The 21,715-nt window shown below is 41.5% G+C and overlaps 1 protein-coding gene across 1 annotated transcript; it reads left to right on the top strand.

Moving 5' to 3' along the window:
- Positions 1-19,395: 19,395 nt before the first annotated feature.
- Positions 19,396-20,895, top strand: LOC148542645 (potassium voltage-gated channel subfamily A member 2). Its single transcript, XM_088467415.1, has one exon. The coding sequence runs from the start codon at positions 19,396-19,398 to the stop codon at positions 20,893-20,895; it is 1,500 nt and encodes a 499-aa protein (XP_088323541.1).
- Positions 20,896-21,715: the final 820 nt, after the last annotated feature.

Here is a 21,715-nt window from a genome sequence, read left to right on the forward strand (position 1 = left end):
AAAAATGTTGCTTATATGAAACACAAGGTTCAATCAATAGAACAGCAGGAGCAACAACCAAGCACTAGCGCTGAAGCTGCTGCCACCACCAGTCATCATGTTGATACCCCTTCAAAGCAGATGCTCAAGGGTATAGAGGCTTTCGGTCAGGGCATCTAAAAAAAAAACATATTTTACTACTACATTGTTAAAGAAAAAACACCTTTAATAAAGGGAAAGTTTTAGGCAGAAAAACATAAAATTGGCAACATGACATACACCACACTCAATAGCAAGGAATGGCTCAGGCCTTGTCCTTTTTTTCTGAGTGGTGTTTCTGCAGCTGCTGTCAGTCAGGCATTTGCATTTTCCACACATAACGATGCAAGAACGTCTTGCTCTAGAAGAGGTGTCAAAAAAATGAAAACCCGTAAAATCAATGGTTATAAAAACCACTAAGGCTATAGAACAAACTGTGTGCTTGTCAGAAATGTCAAAAATACCTCAGGAGATTCTAAGTGTGCCTGCTAGTAATATGTGTGAGTCTAACCTTTCTGTACTAGTAGAGAAACCTCCGTCCTCGATTTCTGCACCCTCTGCCAATGTGGGCATGAGCAGCACAAGTCAAGAAGTTGAGGATGCTACTTTAGAAGTGCAACAGCTAATGAGGATGTTGATGACAAGTATGTTGTTTGTGTAAGTGAGGCACCAGTGCAAGCAGTTCTTGCGCATGATAAGTAGAAGGCCATTGTTATGACTTGGCATAAGACAAAAAATCCACCTCTTATTCTCTCTGCTAGATCCAAACATCTGCAATCTCCACCACCAACACCTTTATCATCAATATCCTCAATCATGATCGAAAGTAGTACTTCATCCAATTTGATATGGCTCAGTCCTCCCCTATCCAGGATTCCTCAGAAGAATCCTTAAGCTCTAGGCCTGCTGTTGCTGGGGATGGATCTTTATCCCAGAAGGGGACCAAGAAGACTGCTACTAGCAGAAAAACTATTGACTGTTAAACAATCCTTTGATAAAGGAAACAAGTATGACAGCTGTCACCTAGTTGCACAGCGGATCACTGATGCCATAACAGCCATGCTAGTATTAGATCTGTGTCCAATATCCACCATTAATGCAGTGGGTTTTAAACAGTTGATTGAGGTCCTGTGTCCCCATTACCAAATCCCACCTAGTTTCCACTTCCCTTGAAAAGCAATTGCCTGCCTTTACATGGATGTTAAAAAACTTAATCAGTGGTCTCCAAAACCTTAATCAACAGATTAATAGGATGGTGACTAGCGCATTCCAAATAATCGCCATCCTATTAATCTGCGATACTAAACCATTGAGATCGCTTTGCCTCCATAGCACTACATAAGGATGCCCACTTTAACTTACACACATCCATAATATTTAGCAAGACTGCGAAAACAGTACCATCGCAGCCTCATGCACACCTACACCTACAAGGTCAGTCCTCAGGCTGCATAGGGCATCGTAGTGGACAATTTATGCACGCCCCTGCAACAGCGTTCAAATGCACTGGCACACATGGATTTCGCCGACCACCCCCCTCCGTCACCAACCACAAAAGCACTTCCTGTCAATCACTCTGTGATGGGTCTGCATAGTCACTACGATTGCAGTCCTGATCACAGTGGCTGGTTCCCTCACGCACACTGCGATGCATACGCATGCGCAGTACGCAACAATCGGCCAGTGGTAAAGCAAATGAAACTGTTCTTGCAGATGCTGTAATATTCTACAAAATCTTATAAAAAATTTGCACCACCAAATTGACTGTGTAAGTGAAACATGGGAGGTGTTCAAAATCACCCAGCTGTAATGCTCTCACTATATTTGTGGCATTGTCAGAAATCATAGTCCCAAGGACAGTCCAAGCAAGGTAATCCATATTGCAATGACTTCCCTGAGTTGATCTAAGAAATTGACACAGGTACTGTATGCCCCTTAGTAAAGAATTGCCTATAATTAGTGACACCTTTACTGCGACTCCAACTGATATGTTCACCACTGAATGATTGAGGATTATTTTAATGATAGAGTCCAAACAGGCATAGCAGACAGTCCGTTTGACTACTGGGAGGAAAAAAAGGCAATTGACCTGGCTTCGCTTTACTTAAGCTGCCCACCCTCCTGTGTGTACTCAAAGAGTTTTCAAAGCTGGGAACCTTATCAGTAATTGGCATAGGAGACTACTTCCTCAAAATGTGGAAAAGATGTTGTTCATCAAATGAACAACAAATTCAATGAGGAACACCATTACCTGCAATTAAATAAAACCATAGAGGCACCTGTAATGGTGGATTCCAGCAATTTGTATGTACAGTTCTTTGCCAGCACTGTCAACTGCCCATTGGTAACTTGTTTGTGGAGGTCCATACAAACCAATCACTTCAAGCACGAGTGGTAGTCCATGTTGCTGAAGTGATTGGTTTGTTAAACTGTGCATGTCTTGTTTAATATATAGCATAAGACTGGATGGGAGTTCCCAAGGACAATTCCATCTTACACCTCTTTTCTTTGCATTATGCACTGTTTGGGGCATTGCTGACTGACATTTTTATAGTTTATTAAACTGACATCCTGTCTGCCACTGCTGTGTGGTAATGTATTATAGATGTCCTATATTTTATTTAAACTGCCATGTGTTGTGCTGCTACTCTGTCTCACTGCAGCCTTTGGCCTATATTAGTGAAGAGTAGCCAGCCAACTCACTGCAGCCTTCTTTGGCCAATGTTGGCAAAAACTATATTGTGAGCTGTGAGGTGGCCAAAACTGACTGGAAATGACTAGACATTAATGTTATTGAGGTTAATAATACTGTATGAACAAAAACATGCCCAAATTATGTGATTTTAAATGTTTTTAGCAATTTTAGAAAATATACAGATCCAAAACCAAAACATGCGAGGGTAGTTTTACCAAACCCAAAATCCGATGACGAATTAGAATCAAAGCCAAAACCAAATCTCAGGGGTCAAGGGGTCGGAACACATCTCTCTTTAGTATTTTTCTAACATAAAAGTGAACAAATTGTTGCATCTGACAATGTTAATGTTTCTCTACTATGACTACTTTTTATGTGTATTGTACTGTAACTTTCACTAACATTAAAACAAACATAAAAATACTACTCTGCTTATCTGTCCCCTCAGATTTTTTGGTTTTGAATTTTGAACATCCAGTTTTCAAATTAATGAATCAAAATATATTTTAAAACATACATACAGACTTCATTGATCTCCTTTTCGGGAGAAGCCGAGAGTGTAGATACAGCTGGCAGCTGATGGGGGTGTGGCCTGATTATTTGCATAATTAAGGTCCACCATCTCACAGCAAAAAGCTGTGAATAGTGGCTGTATGAAAAAGGAGTGGGGCAAAAATTACGCGATCATCATAGAAGTAAGCTGTTAGATATGGCACGAAGGCCTGTTACCCTGAGCTGAATGGTCTAATGCAGGGATGGGGAACCTCCGGCATGATAATTTTATCAGACCCGGCGAGCTGTGGCTCTCTTCACAGTGACCACAAAATATGCGCTATAGCACTTCAGGCACTAAGGGACCCAGTTTTTAAAAATGACCAGGTTCTGCAGGACGCACTGTGTGCGCTGCATCTGCCAGCCCAGTAACATCCCTCAGCATCTCCCAACCAATGAATGTGCGCGTCAGCGTCTCCTCAACCTATCAGCATGACCTCCGCCTCCCGGTTAAGTGTAGGATCTCTTCACGGATCACTGAGGCAGAGCTGAGCTTCTAACTTCCTCCAGCAGCTGCCGTACCATGCGCCGCACAGGCAGACAATGTGCCCCGGCCTCCATGCTGAGGTCTGCAGCTAGGTGACCCCAGATCCTCCCCCTCTCCTGCCGGGCCCGATCCTCTTCATGTCAGACCTCTGCTCGGAGCCGCAATGTCAAGCCAGAACATAGTGAACTGCAAAACCACCACTGACGAGATCATGGGCCCCTAAGAAGAAGCACCTGGACTGTGAGTAGGCCACATCTTGTGTTAAGCCATGTCCAGTGTTTTAAATGGGGCAGTGTGTGTGGTTATCACCTAGCTGGGTTGTCATTTAGGTTCACATTACATTATTTATAATGTTATGAACTGCCAACAATTTAGGTCTAACATCAGTGCTGTTATTCACATTCATTAAGCTCTGTTAGAAGTAAAACATTTCTTCTGTTTGATGTATAACTTGTTTACCTTGATCCATGCACAGCAATGCAACACTGTTGTGCTGTCAATCAAGGGGCTAGGGCTGCAGTTCATAAAGGTGTGCTGTGTCATCCAGGGGTGCTCTGTCAATCCAGGGGTGCTCTGTCAATCCAAGGGTGCTCTTCCCCTGTGTAAAAATATAAAAGTTAAAATTAATAATTATCATTCCACAAAAAATAAAAAGATCCTTTTTCTTCTTTTTTTTGTGTGTGTGTGTGCTAGCTACGCTATTATTGTTCGGTGACACTGCAGGCCAGACCGCAGTTTATTATCCACGTATTTGAGATAATGGAATATTTAATCTGCTTCAGTAATGCTATACAGTGTGTGTGTATGTATGTATGTATATATATATATCAGGCACATTTTTAATTTTGGCCTGCAAATGATTTTAATAAGTATCCACATGGCTCTTGGCAGAAAAAAGATTCTTCACCCCTGGTTTAATCGATGTAGACATAATTCCACAATCCAAGTCCCCTGGTCTACAGTGCATTGGTGCAAGTCTGGGTGGGGGGGGGGGGGTAAATTTGCTAGAAGGTGCTAGTTAAAGGTTAAGTAGAATCTGATTGGTTGCTATGGGTAACATCTCCACTTTAGTAAATATACCCCTGGGAGTCTTAGGGAGAGGTAGAAAAACCTAGCACTGTCCCTGGTCATATACGTATTAGGCTGAAGTCTAAAAAATAAACTTTTTGTATCAAACATATTTATTTCATATACATAATAGTGGTCAGGAAAAGGTTAACATCTTATATTAAACTATCTGGGATTGCCTGGGTCTAAGAATGGGCCTTGAAGTACATCTGTAGCCTTCATTTTTTACATTATCCTCTTCTATAAACCCATTCTATTGATCCTGACACTGCTAACATGGTTTTAGGCCTGAAAAGGATCTATCTATCTATCTATTTATCTATCTATCTATCTATTTATCTCATAGCTATCTATCTATCTATCTATCTATCTATCTATCTATCTATCTATCTATCTATCTATCTATCTATCTATCTATCTATCTCATAGCTATCTATTTATCTATCTATCTATTTATCTCATAGCTATCTATCTATCTATCCATCCATCCATTGATATGTACTTGAAGGAAATTAGTAGAGATGAGGGGATCCGCGTAGGATCCAAGTCCGGCTCGGGTTTTCCCGCCTAACTCAGAATCCAAAACGAGGCAAAACGTCATCATCCCGCTGTCGGATTCTTGCAGGTTTTGGATTCTATAAACGTCCCGGTAATCAGCGCTATTTTCACTACGGCTGTGGAGAGTGTACAGAACAGACGTGGTGATGGGTGCAGTGTTGTCGGCCTGGGGCTGCAGTACATAAAGTGGGGGGTGCTGCTGTGTCGTCCAGGGGTGCTCTGTCTATCCAGGGGTGCTCTTTCCCCTGTGTAAAAATATAAAAGTTAAAATTAATAATTATCATTCTACAAAAAATAAAAAGATCCTTTTTCTTCTTTTTTTGTGTGTGTGTGTTAGCTACGCTATTATTGTTCGGTGACACTGCCGTCCAGACCGCAGTTTATCATACACGTATTTGTGACTCTGCAGGTGGTCTGTCCACAGTACAGCAGGGGTGCTTTGTTGTCCATAAGGGGTGCTGTGTTGTTCATCAAGGGGCTGCTGCCTCGTCCAGGGATGCTCTTCCCAGTGTAAAAAAATAAATGTTAAATAAAATTAGCATTCCACAAAAAATGTAAAAATGTAAATCTTGTTTTCATTTTTTTTTTTGTGCGTGCTAGCTATGCTATTATTGTTTGATAACACTGCCGGCCAGACCGCAGTTTATCATCCATTTATTGTGACACTATAAATCATAGCGCAGTGTGTTATTATTAGTCATAAAAAATATTGTGACACTGCAAGTGGTAGTGCGATGTGTTATTCTTTTCTTATTCATAAAAAATCCTGTGACCCTGTAGGTGGTAGTGCAGTGTTTTACAATGAGAAGTCACTACCACTGCTAGGTAGTCCCTGCAAGTGGTAGATTTTACTGGGGGGGCTGCCCCTAGGTAAAATCCGCTACTGGTGGGTACCCTCTATAAAATTATGTGGCCCTTTATTAGTTATGTTCCGGTGACTAAATGTGAACGCCTGACAATATTTCCCTGTGATACAAAAAGTTTGTTTTACATATATGGGGGAAGACACTATGTATCCTATGGAAAGTCACTCCGCTACTATTATGGGCAGCCCTCTCTGGCTTCTAGGGGCTGCAACTCATGCAGCCCCTATGAGCCAGCCTTTTTGCTGGGAGCTCCGGGATTAAGCCACGCCTCTCATTTAGGCTCCACCTCATAAGCCCTGCCTCCCAGTGACATTGGCTGTCAATCACCAGAATGGCTGGGAGGAGAGGGCTGCATAGACTAGGGCCTATGGCCTGTGATGTGCAGACCCCCCAGCCAGACAGGTAAGGAGCCGACGCTGGTACCCACCCTCTTTCAAATGTTGGTGCCCATGTTTCTTTGGATGCCAGGTTAGGGAAGGGAGGCTTTCCTTTCCCAGGATTCCTTCATTTTTCATCAATTAAGTGATTTAGCCTGGTATTTACTAGGGGTGTGGATCTGGATCTTTCTTCGTGTTTTGGATCTGGATTGGTTTTGCCAAAACCACCCTTCCATCTTTTGGGTTCTGGGTTTTGTGTTTTGGATCTGTATTTTTTTTTAAAAAAGCATAAAAACAGCTAAACTCACAGAATTTGTGGGTTTTTCTGCTCCTATGCTATTATTACCCTCAATAACCTTAATTTCCACTCATTTCCAGTCTATTCTGAACACCTCACACCTCACAATAGTGTTTTTATGTCCAAAAGGTTGCACCGAGGTAGCTGGATGACTATGCTAAGAGATACGAGTGGGCGGCACAAACATGTGGCACATCTAGGAGTGACACTGCAGTGGCAGACAGGATGGCAGTTTGAAAAACTAGGCCCCAAACAGTACATAATGCAAAGAAAAAAAAGAGGTGCAAGATGGAATTGTCCTTGGGCCCTCCCACCGACCCTTATGTTGTATAAACAGGACATGCACACTTTAACAAACCAATCATTTCAGCGCCAGGGTCAGCCACACGACTGAGGCTGAAATGATTGGTTCATTTGGGCCCCCACAAAACAAGCTGGCAATTAACCTGTCCCTGCACAAATTTGCTCTACGGAGCGTGTCACGTTCCGCTTCAGCTGACAGTGTTTTCACCAGCAGGTCTTTGCACCTCTGCAGGCTTGTGTCGGCCGGAAAGAGAGACACCACATTTAAACATAGGATCGAGCACGGTGGCCAAAATGTAGTGGTCTGATTTCAACAGATTGACCACCCTGGAATCCTGGCAAAGCGAATGAAGGGCTTCAGCCACAAGTCCCACAAGCCGAGCAGAATCGCTCTGTCTTAGCTCCTCCTTCACTTTCTCCAGCTGCTTCTGCAAAAGCCTGATGAGGGGAATGACCTGACTCAAGCTGACAGTGTCTGAACTGACTTCACATGTGGCAAGTTCAAAGGGCTTGACAACCTTGCACAACATGGAAATCATTCTCCACTGCGCTTGAGTCAGGTGCATACCCCCTCCTTTGCCTATGTCATAGGTGGATGTATAGGCTTGAATGGCCTTTTGCTGCTCCTCCATCCTCTGAAGCATATAGAGGGTTGAGTTCCACCGCGTCACAACCTCTTGCTACAGGTGATGGCGGGGCAGGTTCAAGAGTGTTTGCTGGTGCTCCAGTCTTCGGCACGCAGTCGCTGAATGGCGAAAGTGGCCAGAAATTTTTTGGGCCACCCAAAGCGTCTCCTGCACGCACCTGTCGCTGTTCAGAAAATTCTGCACCACCAAGTTTATTGTGTGAGCAAAACATGGGACGTGCTGGAATTTGCCCAGATGTACTGCCCGCACAATATTGGTGGCGTTGTCAGATATTACAAATCCCCAGGAGAGTCTAAGTGGGGTAAGCCACTGGGCAATGATTTCCCTCAGTTTCTCTAAGAGGTTGTCGGCGGTGTGCCTCTTACTGAAACCGGTGATACACAGCGTAGCCTGCCTTGGAACGAGCTGGCGTTTCTGAGATGCTATTATTGGTGACGCTGCTGTTGTTGCTGCATAAGGTGATACATCTACCCAGTGGGCTGTCACAGTCACATAGTCCTTAGTCTGCCCTATTCCACTTGTCCACATGTCCGTGGTTAAGTGGACATTGGGTACAACCGCATTTTTCAGGACACTGACGACACTTTTTCTGACATTTCTGTACAGTCTCGGTATCGCCTGCCTAGTGAAGTGGAATCTAGATGTGATTTGGAACCGGGGACACACTACCTCCAACAATTGTCTAAATCCCTTATGGGACACAGGCGCACACTTGGCGCTGCTCCTTTGTTGATGCACGTGCAGCCACAGTGCACACAATTCACAAACACAGAAAATATTTTTTTATGTTGTTTGGAGTGCCCTTTGGGGGTTACAGCACCCTTTAGCAGACCAGCCACCTGGCCCTTTACTTATGGGACACAGGCGCACGCTTGGCGCTGCTCCTTTGTTGATGCACGTGGAGCCATAGTGCACACAATTCACAAACACAGAATATATTTTTTTATTTTGTTTGGAGTGCCCTTTGGGGGTTACAGCACCCTTTAATGGACAAGCCAGCCGGCCCTTTACTTATGGGACACAGGCGCACGCTTGGCGCTGCTCCTTTATTGATGCACGTGCAGCCACAGTGCACACAATTCACAAACACAGAAAATATTTTTTTATTTGGTTTGGATTGCACTTTGGGAGTTACAGCACCCTTTAACGGTCAAGCCAGCCGGCCCTTTACCTATGACACAGGCGCACGCATGGCGCACTTTGTTGATGCGCTTGCTGCTACTGCGCACACAATTCACAAACACAAAAAATATTTATTTTTATTTTTTTGGGATTGCACTTTGGGGATTACAGCACCCTTTAATGGTCAAGCCAGCCGGCCCTTTACCTATGACACAGGCGCACGCTTGGTGCTACTTTGTTGATGCACGTGCGGCTACTGCGCACACAATTCACAAACACAAAAAAATGTTTTTTTTTATTTTTTAGGAGTGCTCTTTGGGGGTTACAGCACCCTTTAATGGTCAAGCCAGCCGGCCCTTTACTTATGACACAGGTGCACGCTTGGTGCTACTTTGTTGATGCACATGCGGCTACTGCGCACACAATTCACAAACACAAAAAAATGTTTTTTTTTATTTTTTTGTTGTGCCCTTTGGTTTTTACAGCACCCTTTAACAGACAAGCCAGCAGGCCCTTTACTTATGGGACACAGGCGCACGCTTGGCGCTGCTCCTTTGTTGATGCACGTGCAGCCACAGTGCACACAATTCACAAACACAGAAAATATTTTTTAATTTGGTTTGGAGTGCACTTTGGGGGTTACAGCACCCTTTAACGGTCAAGCCAGCCGGCCCTTTACTTATGACACAGGCGCACGCTTGGCACTACTTTGTTGATGCACGTGCGGCTACTGCGCACACAATTCACAAACACAGAAAAAATATTTATTTTTTTGCACTTGGGGGGAGCACCGCTGATGGACAGAGCACCCCCTGGACAACACTACAGCACCCCTTTTTAGGACTGGGACACTGCACAGGACTTTGAAGTGGACACAGCCCCTATGGACAACTGACTGCACAACACAGTCCAGCCAGCCCCTATGGACTTTGGAGGAGTGGACACAGCCCCTATGGACAACAGCAGCACAACACAACACAGCCAGCCCCTATAGACTTTGGAGGAGTGGACACAGCTCCTATGGACAACAGCAGCACAGCGCAGCACAGCGCAGCACAGCACAGCACAGCACAACACTACACTGCACTACACTAACTATACAGCCCAGCCAGCCCTAATTCCCACCCTCCCTCTTCACTGTCCACAGCCGAGTGAGAAAATGGCGCCGACGTGGGTACCTTATATAGAATCCAAAACCCGCGAGACCCGGCAGGCGGGATGATGACGTTTTGCCTCGATTTCAGATCCGAGTCAGGCGGGAAAAGTCGAGCCTGACTCGGATCGGCCTCAGACCAGGGGGGCTCGGGGGGGTTCGGATTTCAGAAATCCGAACCCACTCACCCTTAGTATTTAGACTTGTTGTGCTGGCATCAGTGCCCAGAAACCAGCCCCCTCAGCTTTCCAGTTAGCAGACAGTCCCCACCGGTCATCCTGTCTGGTGGAGAAGGTCATTTTCTTTGTGACAGCGTAACCCCCTCGATGTGGATGATGACATGTGGATTACTCATCATCCACTGTATGTGCAACAGATGTGTCCTAATACATTATTATTGCAATTGCACCAAACAGCCCTTGTCGTGCTCCAAATCCCATGCGACTTGGCTTGCGCAGAGAGTCCTGTTTTTTCTCACCCAAATTTGTGTTTTAGTCACAATGTGATATGACAAACCCGCATAAAGAGGCCGCACTAATTAATTTGAAAGTCAATACTGATTCTGTATATGAAGGGCTACAATGCAGTGTCTGCAGCTTTTTTTCACGCCAAGTTCCGCTTCATCTGTGACTTTGTACATATTTAAAACTAATTCCTGTGTGGATAAACTCACAGCCGGACATCTCTGGTACAGAGTGAGTGGTGTTTCACTGCATCTGTAGTGTGAGTGAGATGCAAATTTAAAGAAAAAGCTGCTGTTACACTGCTTAGCGTGGCTCACACCACGTGGAGTATTGAGGCTTCGGGGTATATTTACTAAAGATCGGTTTTTGAGGTAATTTTTATGTTGATTTAATCTAATGAAGTAGACTCAAAATCGACAGTATAAATCACTGGGCAAATCTCTCCTTTACTAACATTCAATTCAAAATCGGTTTCAAATTCTAGGGCCTGATTCAGAGCCGTTCGCTATTTGCGGTCGTTCGTTCAAAAACAAGGGGTGGCTATTCAAATGATCCGTTCGCAAATTGCAGTCTGTTCACACCTCTAAGTCTGAACGAGCGAGCAAAACATACGCTCGTTTATTTGTTAAAAACGCCCCCTGGCCGCTCGCACCGTACGTCATGTCCGCTATTTATTAGATTAATCGAGTACATCGACCAGCGTATGAACTGCTCGCTATTCTTGTGGTTGGTTTTTGCTACCACAATCTTGCGAGCAGTTCTGGCTATAAAATAACCCAGTGACGTGGTCAATGACGCTGCTGTATTAATTATGCACACCCATAAAACGCCCGTTTTGACCTTTAAGCACGCCTGCGTTCGGATCTCCACTCCCCATTTTCAAGCACCTTCCCCTGTTACCACCCACATACGCCTCATTCTGTCACTCAAAATAGCAGGCATTCGCTATATTGCGAGCACATGAATTTCGGCCGCACTGACTGGTTCGCGCATGCGTATAACGATCCGTACGCATGCGCAGATGTGCGAACATCGCTCGGAACGAGCGTACTGCCGCTAGCGAGTGGCTCTGAATGAGGGCCCTAATGCGATGGGGTGATGATTTTCAAGAGTGTAAAAATGGTCAATTTCTGTATTGTTATCATCATTTTGAAGTTTGTCTTCTATAATTTTTTTTTTAGTCTTTGTCAGTGCCTGGTAAGTGTGAGTGTTTAACTTTTGTATTCATTTTTAAGTGTAGTTTGTGTATTTATTTTTCAATTGGTATGGAGGTTGCCAGGAGTAGGGAGGTGGAGAAGAGGAATTCAGTTGGTGAGGATATTGTGATGGAGGAAGCAGAAGGCCAGGACTCCTTTTTGGGGGAGGAGCCTCAACTTGGATAAACTAAATCTGGCCGCAATGTTGGGTTTATCTTTAAGAAGAATTGTGCCATGGTAAACTTCTTGTCTAACTTTGAGAAGTTATTTGGTTGCTGGGCCCAATGCACATCTGCAAGAAGAAAGCAGGCTATGTGGCAGCCAGAAGTTGATGCAGTGAATTCTATTGGTTATATAAAACATGACAAGCGCCAATTTGTGAAGCGTTTTTCAGACATCCAATGCTGTGTAAAATCCAGATGGCCCTGGTAAAATGCTCTTTATGCAGCACTGGAGGACATCCGTATAGGTTGATTATAATGGAGTATGAGGAATGGGTCGAGGAATTATGCTGCAGGAACTGGTGTAAGGAGATAACGTACATGTCACCATATGCTTGTGTCTCCTTTTATAGGCACCATAATTAAGTTCATACCAATAGAATGGTGTTTAGAAACTAAAATCATCTGGTTTTTAATAGTCTATTTGTATGGAGATTTTTCTGTTGATTTTGTAGTCGATTATAAGTTGATTTTCAATCTGACTGTTAGTAATGAGAGAATCCTGTAGTGGTCTATGTGAAAGTATTGATGTTTGGTTGATGGTCGATTTTGGTTGGGATTCGGTTTTATAGTTGATCTTATAGTCGATTTTGCCTTTAGTATAACCTCGATTTGCAAATCAAACAGAAAATCACCTATAAATACACCAAAGATCCAAAAACGATGAAATTTACCTAAAGTAATTATACCCCTAGGTGTATGAGGATCTGCATGCAGAGGATGAGTCCCAGTCATCAACCGCATCGAAGGGCTTAAACATGTGGAGTTTATAGAAGTGCTGAGACATCCAGGAGCAGATGGAAGAGAGAAAGTTGGAGTAGTGAGAGAGATGGTGGAAAGGGAGTGATCAGGGGAGGAGAAGTAGATCTGTGTATCATGAACATATAGGTGGTAATGGAGTCCCAAGGAGGTGTAGACAAAGAAGAGAAGGGGGCAAATAATAGAGGTTTGTGGGACAAGATGAGGAAAAGTGGGGGGGGTGGAATTGGAGGTAGAAATAAAATGTTTGGCTAGAAAGTTAGGACAGCCATGAAAATGAAGTGTCTCAGTCCCCAAGAGAGTCAATAGTTTGAAGAATAAGAGGGTGGTCGGCTGTTTTAAAAGTAGATCATAGGTTAAGTAGGATAAGAATGGAAAAATGAGCCTTAGATTTAGCAGTGACAATGCCATTGGTGACCTTAAGGGCAGTTTCTGTGGAGTACATGGAGTGAAAGAGAGATTGATACTGTAAATATATAGAGGATATGATGTAAGACAGAAGCAATATCAGCATTACAAAATAAACAAAATATATTTCTCTCATATTTTAATATTAGTGTATTGTAATTACCAACACTATTGGAATTTTATTAATGTGGTTTTTCCTGAGAACAAGACTAACATCACTTGTTAATGAATCCTCAGCAAATAGATTGTAGCGTTCTTACTGTACATAAACAATAAGAATGTACATCTGATACAATTGTTATTTTATGGTTAAATGCAAGATGAAAACATTAAAAATTGTGTTCAGTAATGGTTGTTGTACACAATAAGATAGTGATGGAGATGTGGCTGTACACCATAAATTCACAGTGTTCATCTAACAAAGGTCAATATGAGTCCATTATGAAGTGTGAGTAATGGTTATTCATTAATGAGCCATTTAAGATTACAGTAGACGAGGAGTTTTGTACTGGGTTGCTTTAAGTGTAAGTAATCATCATGTATACAAGACACAAGCAGAGGCATATTACTCTTATATACTCTGCATATAGACATAAATACTCCATTTGTTCATACGCTTCTTATAATAAAATGACCTAAATCTGATGCACACGCTTCTCATGCAGGGTCAGATTCATGTCGAGATGTAATTTTTCTGAAATTCCCTGGTCAATGTTTTATTGTAATTTAGTGCATCAAAATAAAGTGCAATAAGTTAAAGAAGTATATCCTAAAACAAGTATATTTTAATGCAATAAAAAGAATTGAGTTGCTGGACTTTATTTTTCTTTTTATACTTTTTGTTTATAAAATATTCACTGTTGAGTATTCAGATATTTTCTTTACAAAGATGACAACATGCTGACTGGTCATATATACAGTACATATGTCAGACTTTTCTTCTATTCATTAGTAAAGAAAATTAAAGAAAAAAATATGTTGATAAGTAATATATACAAATCTTTAAAAAAGCAAGAAAACACAGACAATTTTTTATGTAGAATTGACATGGATGAGCATTATACTCATCCATTACTCAGAACAATGGAAAATTGCCACCGCCGCCATGTTTCCGGTTTTCTGCCCTAGAGTGTGCCCGAAGTCTGCTGCGCATGCGGAGAATGCCAGAAAAATGCCCGCCGCGCAGTAGACTCCAGGAACACTCTAGTGCCCGTACTCTTCTAAGGCTCTGCTGGCTGGCTAGCCACGTCAGTTGGCTGCCGGCCACCGGGGTGAGAGCAGCAGGCCCCGCACGGGGAGTGCACACGGGCCCCCTCCTCTCTGAGGACGCCCCTGGCTACAATCATTCATAAAACAACTTTTTATCTTCTCTGTATTTTTTAAATAGTTCATTCCGTACTTCTTTGTACAAAAGGTGATTATAAGGATTCATAGTCTTTGGAGCTGATGCAGAGTAAACACAAGTCAGCCATGAATGCATTAACACTGCATGCACAGAGCTAAATGTATGTATTGGCCCTTACGCAGAGTTGTACTCATCTATGTGACTGCCCCTATCTGTACGCTTTATTTCAAAGTTGTCATCATGTTTTAAGCTGCATACACACACAACGATTTTGTTACCAACGATTTTCTGAACGATTTTCTGAACGATTTTCTGAACGATTATCAGCTCTATCCTTGCCGCAAAAGACACATCTGATAAATTGTGAAATGTATTTATGTGAATGCATTTGACCCAGCCTAAACGTTGCCTAGGCGTGAAGTCGTGAACACACCTTTACTTCCCAGTTATACACCTTCAGCTGCAAGTGAAGATATGACTGTTCAAACATTGAAGATTTGTCTCTATTACAAAAAAATATTGCTGTAATAAATTCACACTAATAAATTTGTTATCAAAAAGCTGCATATTAAAAACATTTTGGCTCTAAATCCTTCACATTTACAATTATTTACGATTATTTTAGTTTTTCCTGCAATACCATAGGACATTTACTAATAAGGCAAAGATACTGTACATTACTTTGCAACACAAACAGCTTGCGGGTATTTTATGTTATTATATTGATAGGAGAGCTGCTTTCATTTAGTCAAACTGTCAGGTAGAGGCGAGATAATACAGTGCAGTGAAGTCTTTATGCATGCACTGCATGTCTTACTGCAGAACCAATTGTAAGCTTCTGCTCCCCCCATTAAATAAAGGTTTACCACAAACTGGGAAAATGGATGCTTCAGATTTCGAATGAAAAGGGTAAATCAAACATGGTAATTACCTCATTGCATGCAGATTGTGACCCATTCCAGTCTATAAGAAATAATTTGTAATAGCATGTATAATATGGGATGCCAACTGTCTGCAATGTGGCTCATTATCATCAACACTGTGCATGCTGCTGTAATGAAACACCAATTAAAGCAATTTACATAGAAGAAGCCAAATTATGGGTACAACTGCTATTTCTGTGTATATATTCAATGCAAAAAAACAACTATTTTTTGCAACATACGGATACTCTGACAAAGGTGAACATTGCTTACAGGTGGAAGCTGGATGATGAAAACAGCTGCAACATCTTTTGCCAATTGTAAGTACTGCACACATCATTTTGTTATCTAAAATAACTGTTGCATTTAAAATTCCAGTGGAGATTTATGATGATTTCACTTATGCACATGTCATTATGGGGCCTATTTATTAAAATCTATTTGCGGCATATTCCCCCAAAAAACCCATTTTGTGGGGATACCTGCAAATACTACGCCTCCCCAAAATGTAGCAAGGAGGGACTGCAGCAGATACTTATAAAGGGTTATATGGGGGCTGCTGTGCTCCTGGATTTATCAAGCTTCGAAATTCGAGCCCCAGCCTCTAACACTTCACCTGTAGTAGCCTAGATTTTTCGGGAGAGGGATCCGAAAGATGTTGGCACTTGCCCAGTAGCGTCCAAATGACTCAGAAATTATACATCCTGGCAACTAAGGATTCCTTATTACTGCAAATTGCGGCAATAAGGAATCCTAATTATTAGGTGCGGACCGCAAATTATAATAAATATGCCCCTATATATGTATACATACATTGTATTGTATCACACTTATTTGCCATTTGAATACCTTGAAAATGTATTTAAATACAGCAACTTACATTCCAGCTTTAGGTTATGGCATTCAGGTTGCTTATTCAGGCTGCTCTTGAATGATAAAAACACAGCTCATTAATATGATCTGTAGACTATACTTAATAGGGGAATTCCAGTCTTCTGTGTAGAGGACTGTAAGGAATGTACTATTTCTCTGATGTTTAGGAAAGGGAGGTGATATATAAGAAAATGGATTGCTGGGGTGCCCACTGAATAGAGAGATTGTGACCTATTGTTTTTGTTTTCTTCTAAATAATATACCCAAAATAATACTAAGTAAATAAAAGGTAGAAGCTGTTTCTGAAAGTGCAGTGAGTAAAGAAATTGCGTGGAGCCCCACCTGTCCCCAGACTACTTCTGTAATCCCTGTTGCTGTGAAGAAATAGCTGTATGGATGCTGTAGGTAGGAGACTAGAGAGATTTCCTTTAACCCCTGAACTACTGGATCTCTGAATTGTGCAAAAGGTCAATACATAACAGTGACTGCATGTTAAATCAATGCATTTACCGGCATCCCCAGCAGTGAAATGGTAGAAAAAAAGGGGTTGAACTTGGGATCTCCCTATTCCAACGTCAGCATTGAGACTTTTGTGGGAAAAGGCTTCACAATGATCTATACATAGTGTAACATAGCATCTGACAGTAAACGTATCAGCACTATAGTTAAGGTGCTCTAGCCAATAACATACTGTACAGCAGGGTGTATCTTGAACATACACTAGGCAGAGTATTAGATTTGCTAAGATTCCTTTTGCAAGTGTCAGCTTGCAGTCTACTCTTAGTAAACCTATCCAGTTGAGTCAAGGCTCAATACCCAGGCAGCTCATTTGTTATGCGGAATACACTTGAATACACATTTCATTTGTCTTTTTTATGAGCTGTGTGACCTGGGCAGGAGACAAAAAACCTTTTATTGCTGGTAAGGGTGGGGATCAGCAGCATCCTCAGAGAACAGTGGGCGATTAGATATATGGCATGCATTGCCCCTGCATTGAGGTATGGCATGTTAAAATTAACAGTGTTTTCTCCTTGGGAGCTGCACCCACAAATACTTACGTTGCTAAATGTAACTTATTATGACTTATTATGAATGGCTGCTGACAATGAAGGACACTATGCATGTCTGTCTTATTATATACTGTTTGCACTTGTAGAGCACTTTCTGCACACCGGACATGTAAAAGTTAAAGGATTAATAATGAAAACTCCATACTGCAGGGCTGCATCCTGCTACCAAGGTTACATTGTAGTCATAGAGAAATGGATTCTTAAAGGGGATATTAGTTTGAATCCTCATTCAAAGGGTCAATTTCTCATTACTTGTGCGCTGATCTCTGTTTTTATAAGGTTTTGGAAAATTTCCTGGATCCAGGCTATCAATTAACATAAATTATAGCATTATAATGAATGAATTTACTAAAAAAAAAAATAGCATACAGATTTTAATGTAGATATACTGTATGTATACACACATGCACACACGCACACATACACACTTATGCACATGTCTTCTGTACATGTGCATACATTCTGAGATGTTTCATGCTATGTGAATTCCTATGTTGCATCTATTCAGCTCTCCCTGTAATGTGGGATGTGCTGTGAATGCTGCCTCTTATTTTGTTGCAGTGCAGAATAGCGAAGCATCATAACGCAGGCTGACAAGGGGGGTGGCTGTGTGACTACTGCATCTGGAAACTAGGTCTCTGCAGATGTTTCATGATGTACCAGCCTTACCTAGCTCTTATTATTTCAGTCCTCACCACCAGACAACGTCACACCTCCTGAGGACTCCAGATTTTTTTTTGTGCTGAGCTTAGCATCTTCCATCCATTACATTATATGCTTTAAACAGAGGCTTTCAAGTAAGAGAACCTGCCAGACTAATCCTGCCCTTTCACTTCAAGAACAATGAGCTTCTCTTATCAAGAAATCCCCCGTTTTAGCGTCAGCTGATAAAATATTTTTGAACTATTAGGACAAACAAATGTATAGGATGCCAGAAAACCTGTTATTCTTCATTATATTCCCTGGAGGACTGATTCTACCTAGACTGGTTACTAAGAAACCTGGAGCATTGCTTCTCAAGGTAATGTCTAGTATCATTGCTTTCACACAGGTTGGCACGGCTTCTAATTTAACTCACATACTGTATTTTGTTAGTCTCAGACATTTTATTATCACTGTGTTGCATGTTTAACTCCTCAAAGACCTTCAGGAATTTGCTACATCTTTCACTTGTTGGTGTAGCTTCTCATATATACATGAATATACAAACACAACTGTATCATCCTTATCTTGTATTATGTGAACATTCTTAATGTCTGTCATCACTCTGTGAGGTGCAAACATTTCTTGATGAAGAAATGAAGAACCCCAGTATGCAATGCTATAATATATATATATGTGTGTGTGTGTGTGTGTGTGTGTGTGTGTGTGTGTGTGTGTGTGTATGTTTGTTTGTTCCTAGTTTGAATTAAGAATTTACACCAGTACACTTTTGTTTATTATTTTAGAACATGTGCATTATGACTAAAGGCTTCAGATGATCTTATGTTGCTGACAGTTTAGACAAGACTAATTAGTGCTGCATGCAGGAAGCATATTTAGTATCACTTTTCTGTCCTTGTAATATAGATTACTTGGGATGCTCCTGGGATCTCATATGAGTTAAGAGCAATTGGAGAGCAGTAAAACCCTGCCCTAAAATGCTGCATATTTTTTGCCATATACCTGATGAGGATGCATACCTTTAATACCTACAACACCCCTGAGGTATATGCATTGATTTATGGAGCATCTTAGCCCCTTAATATTCTTAGTGCCACATGTCTCCTTTTTTGTGCAAAGCATCTCTAGCAGTTTATCAGGTGTGGTAGCATGGAAAGAAATGACTCTTGTAACTATGTTCTCCTCTATTCTAGGTGAGAGGTTATACACCTCTCATTTCCAGAAATCCATTCCTATCCTGAGAGCAAAAATATCCCCATTGCTTTACTGTGGTTACTTTCCAACAGCCAAACAGAAGAAACAGGCTGTACACTTATTTGGTCCACAACTATGACAGTTGCCACTGGAGATCCCACAGATGAAGCATCAGCTTTGCCAGAACACCCACAAGACAGTTATGATCCTGACCCTGATCATGAATGTTGTGAGAGAGTCGTTATTAACATTTCAGGACTTCGATTTGAGACTCAGCTGAAAACCTTATCTCAGTTTCCAGAAACATTACTGGGGGATCCTAAAAAGAGGATGAGATACTTTGATCCATTGAGGAATGAATATTTTTTTGACAGAAATAGACCAAGTTTTGATGCCATCCTGTACTATTATCAGTCTGGTGGAAGGTTAAGGAGACCTGTCAATGTGCCCTTGGATATCTTCTCAGAGGAAATACGGTTCTATGAACTCGGTGAAGAAGCCATGGAGATCTTTAGAGAGGATGAAGGATTTATTAAGGAAGAGGAACGCCCTTTACCTGATAATGAATACCAGAAACAAGTGTGGCTTCTCTTTGAATATCCAGAAAGCTCTGGCCCAGCCAGGATTATAGCAATTATATCCGTTATGGTGATATTGATTTCAATTGTGAGTTTTTGCCTTGAAACACTGCCTGTTTTTAGAGATGAAAATGAGGACATGCATGGGAGTGCTGTCAATTATTATCCATACTCCAACAGTACAGTTCGATACCAACAGTCTAATACATTCACAGACCCGTTCTTTATTGTTGAGACGCTTTGCATTATATGGTTCTCATTTGAGTTCTTGGTTCGTTTTTTTGCCTGCCCAAGTAAAGCTGGATTTTTTACCAATATTATGAACATCATTGATATAGTGGCTATTATTCCTTACTTTATAACCCTAGGTACAGAACTGGCAGAAAAAACTGAAGATGCACAACAGGGTCAGCAAGCAATGTCTTTAGCAATTCTTAGGGTTATAAGACTGGTTAGAGTATTTAGGATCTTCAAACTTTCCAGACATTCAAAGGGCCTGCAGATTTTAGGTCAGACACTGAAAGCGAGCATGAGGGAATTAGGCCTTTTAATATTTTTCCTCTTCATTGGTGTAATTCTTTTCTCCAGTGCTGTGTATTTTGCAGAAGCTGATGAGAGAGACTCTCAGTTTCCCAGCATCCCAGATGCCTTCTGGTGGGCTGTGGTTTCCATGACAACAGTAGGATATGGAGACATGGTCCCTACAACAATAGGTGGCAAAATAGTAGGCTCCCTCTGTGCAATTGCAGGCGTGTTAACCATTGCCTTACCAGTCCCTGTTATAGTATCCAACTTCAATTACTTCTATCACAGAGAGACAGAAGGTGAAGAACAAGCACAATATTTGCAAGTAACCAGCTGTCCAAAGATCCCATCTTCCCCTGACCTTCAAAAAAGTAGAAGTGCCTCCACGCTGAGTAAGTCTGAATACATGGAGATCCAAGAAGGAGTTAATCATAGCAATGAAGACTTTAGAGAGAAGAACTTACAAACTGCAAATTGCACCTTAGGAAATACAAACTATGTAAATATAACCAAAATGCTCACTGACGTTTGACTGGCTTGCTCCTTGCAAAAGGGTATGGGGCAGCCGCAGAATTTGTGTAATGCAATAATCTGCTTGGTAATACTTTTCTAGATGTGTCAATTTTGCATGGAAAGCAATAGTTGTGTAAGTGATGTTTTAATGCATCTGCAACTGAATTCTAATTCACATCTATTGACAACATTGGTAGGACAAAGCAATCTGGTAGCATATTTGTCTAGAGGGTATAAAAAATGAAATGATCTAAGATTGAGGCAACCACTAGGCCTCATTCTGTATACACACTTAGGCATCTCAGCCTGGATAGATGAAAGAAGTGAAAGAACTCGCTGTACAATCTTTTTTGACACACAGGTGTCCAATTAATGTTTAGCTTGTCACTAAACAAACAGGCATAACTTCATGAAGAACACCATTGCTGGTACTGTTTCACAAGGGGTTCTGCAGCAGCAGCAGGCTGCAATGCACAGGACAGTAACCTTTTATAGTGATACAAACAATTATTGGTTTGCTGAGGGGTCAAACTGCCCCTGTCGATTAAACTGAAAAGATGATGGTTTCCAAAGAAATTAACTTGATAATTACTGACAGATATTACCATAGCTATAAAATGTATTCTATTGGATATGCCCAGCATATCCTGTAGTTATGTAAACATAAAATGCACTTAAATGATCAATGCACATATGTATAGGCTAACATTTCATGCTTTAATAATTAAATAGCTGTTTTCTAAAAAAAAAAGACCTTCCATATTTTAACAAAGAACATATATTTTTGTGTTAATGTTCTGTTATTTGTATATCTAAGTGCTGATATTTTATTTTTAAAA

The sequence above is a fragment of the Taudactylus pleione genome, unplaced genomic scaffold (genome assembly GCF_031769625.1).
Source record: "Taudactylus pleione unplaced genomic scaffold, aTauple2 ptg000010l, whole genome shotgun sequence".
NCBI lineage: Eukaryota > Metazoa > Chordata > Amphibia > Anura > Myobatrachidae > Taudactylus > Taudactylus pleione.

Excerpts from the sequence above, each read along its gene's own strand:
- LOC148542645 (XM_088467415.1), top strand. The coding sequence starts at position 19,396 with ATGACAGTTGCCACTGGAGATCCCACAGATGAAGCATCAGCTTTGCCA.